At 42.0% G+C, this 2,663-nt stretch overlaps 1 protein-coding gene across 1 annotated transcript; it reads right to left on the bottom strand.

Annotated features, from left to right (window-relative positions):
* Positions 1-307: 307 nt before the first annotated feature.
* On the bottom strand, positions 308-2,387 carry LOC110113845. Its single transcript, XM_020846548.2, has one exon. The coding sequence runs from the start codon at positions 2,271-2,273 to the stop codon at positions 396-398; it is 1,878 nt and encodes a 625-aa protein (XP_020702207.1). The 5' UTR covers positions 2,274-2,387; the 3' UTR covers positions 308-395.
* Between the last annotated feature and the right edge of the window lie 276 nt (positions 2,388-2,663).

The raw sequence follows: 2,663 nt of genomic DNA, 5'->3' as shown, positions 1-2,663 counted from the left end.
TTTAATGCTTTAGATAGCATGAAAGGATAATAGATATATTATTTGGGTTCAAGTTGCTAACTAGTTAAGGTCGTAGGGCACAACAATTAGGGAATAGGTTGTGGAGGGTAGAGTCCACGAGTAGCAAGGTGAAAGAAGAAGCTTGAGGGAGAGCCAAAAAAGGGAGAGGTGTAACGAAAGAAAAAAGGAGAAAGCAAACAAATGGGTCCATCATCTAAAAGTAAAACTACAAACACATGCAAATTGTAGATTGAAAGCCCACCCAGCACTAGAACACATAACAAGTATCATGCAAGTGGTAGAGTAATTTCCTTAAAAACAAACATAAAATTTTTTCCAAGAAGGATCGAAAATTATGTTCATTGGAAAATAATGGGCAAGATGTAAAGATACATTCAAACTTCAAATAAAGTATTTTTGTAAAAAACAGTCCAATCAGAGTCACCAGAAGAGATAAGACCACCTTCTGTGCTAATTGATTCAGCAAATGAATTGGGCTCCATAGGAGGAACTTCTGATTGACACTTTTGAACACCTATTTTGTTGTTGTCGTCTGGAAACTCGTATGATCCAAAACCATTTACTTTTTCAAAGGCCGAATTCACATTTTCCAAGGCATATTTAAAACCAAATTCAGATTTGACATTGCCATCTCTTGGATAATAAGCATTTTCATCATCATCAAAAAAATTGTGATAAGAATCCAACTCGCCCATCTGAAAAATCCTACTAAGAAGTCCATCTCGCCATGATATCCTTGCACCTGATGCTGATAAATTCTTCTCTCTAACCTCTAACTTGGAGAGCTCATCACATCTAGAGCTTTTGAAACAATTCAGATCAATGGAGCTCAAAGGTGTAGGTGTAGGTTGGCAACCAAAGTTGAAGCTCAACCCATGCAATGGTGAAATATCATTCTGGTTGTTGCCTGATGCTTGTTTCGATGACAGTCTCATTGCTCTCAAATCCTCCGTAGCAGAATCAGTCTCCAAAGGAGATATGACACCATTTCTTCTGGAATTGGTATATGATGATGGAGTAGAAACAGCACCACTGTTGCTCCAGGATTTCTCAGAAAAAGGAGAAACATCTAAAGCATCGCCATATCTATATTCTACTTTCTCCTTGCGAAAGTTAAGAACTTGGAGCCTGGAAGATGCTTCTGCCCGTTGTACAATGACTGAAAAAGGACTTACACTACTGTTCGAAGTAGGAGTTCTTATAATCCCAGTGCAAGATGATGGTGTTTTTTCCACTCCAATTTCAGCATCCAAAATGGAAAACTTTTTCTTCACTGAACTAGTCCCAATCTCTTTCTCCACTACATCAAATGGAGACAGAAGCCAGTTAACAGAAGCTTCATCAGGAAAATCGAAAGTCCGAACTTCAGAACTAGAGGCATCCCTGCCACTTCCATTTCCAATGACTAAGGGAGATGAAAACCAGCAAACGGAAGCTTCGGCAAGAGGCGGAGGCGCTGAAGAAACCCGAGATATATTACTCTGCTCCTCGCCAATGGTTAGAATGCCACGAGGCCTGCACTTTCTACGGTCTTGGATGCCGGCTATAACATGCCCTGTAGCGAAACACACTGGAGTCGGAGCCACAGTTAAACCGCAGGGGACCTCCGGCGATATCGAGGCCTGAATGGGAGGCGTGGGGTTGGATCGAGGAGTTGCCGAAAGCTGTTCCTTGCCTTCCTTCGCCTCAGAACCAGGCTTAATCAGTTCAGGCGTAATAGCTCTCTCTCGAGTAGAAGCCATACCAGATCCAATTTTCCCCTTAAAATCGACCTTACAGATAGTTTCAGGTTTCTTAATTTTACCTCCAGTGAGCTCTCTCGAAATAGGTCTTCGCAGATTCCATTTATGGAGAAGATCTGGGGTATTCGGCTTCGCAGGCTTCTTCGATCGGATGTTCTGAGGGTTCTCAGAGATGGGTTTTGAACGGTTATTGTTCCGTAATGAAGTGGGATTAGTGATTTCTTTCGAGGAGAGGTTTCTCGAAATTGGAGGAGCAGATTTGGGAGTACGGTGCTGGCATTTGGATCTTAGGAAGGAGTCCTCCTTGGACGAGGAATTAGGACGGAGGAAACGGAAGCATCCTCTTCTTTGGCCCTCAGCTGAAGTTTGAAGTGGAGGAATAGCGTGGATGTTGAAATCACTGAGCTGGTTCCTTGGACTGATCCTCTTCGTCTCCGGCTTCTTCACCTTCGCCGACCTCGAAAGCTTCCTACCTAGCGTTTCAGTGGAGATCACGGCGTCTTCCTCCATCTCTCTCTCTCTCCCTCTCTCTCTCTCTCTCCCCCCCTGTCAGCCGGCGACAGATCCGTTGATCAAAGCTAAAAAAGAACGTTATTTTGAATTGAGTAGGAAAGCATCCTAATTTTTTTCCTTAAAATAAACAAAAGGAGAAGGCACATGAGATGAGAGTGCCAAATTGTTCAAATTTAGAGATGACCTGCCAAACATACACATAAGATGCTAAAAGTTCAAAGCCTCAAATTCAAATTTAGAATATCTCCAACCGAAAAACCCATTTGTCATTCTAAAATGCATTAAAACTTTAAAATATCGTAATTCATCTCCAATCGAACTGTATTTCTTTCTTCTTTCGTGGCTTATGCGAAGTAACAATCTCTCTCCTCTTTTGCACTCTTCTTC

This window comes from Dendrobium catenatum, unplaced genomic scaffold, assembly GCF_001605985.2.
Source record: "Dendrobium catenatum unplaced genomic scaffold, ASM160598v2 fragScaff_scaffold_1360, whole genome shotgun sequence".
NCBI lineage: Eukaryota > Viridiplantae > Streptophyta > Magnoliopsida > Asparagales > Orchidaceae > Dendrobium > Dendrobium catenatum.
Note: the sequence above shows the minus strand (reverse complement) of the source record. Positions and strands in the feature narration are given on the sequence as shown.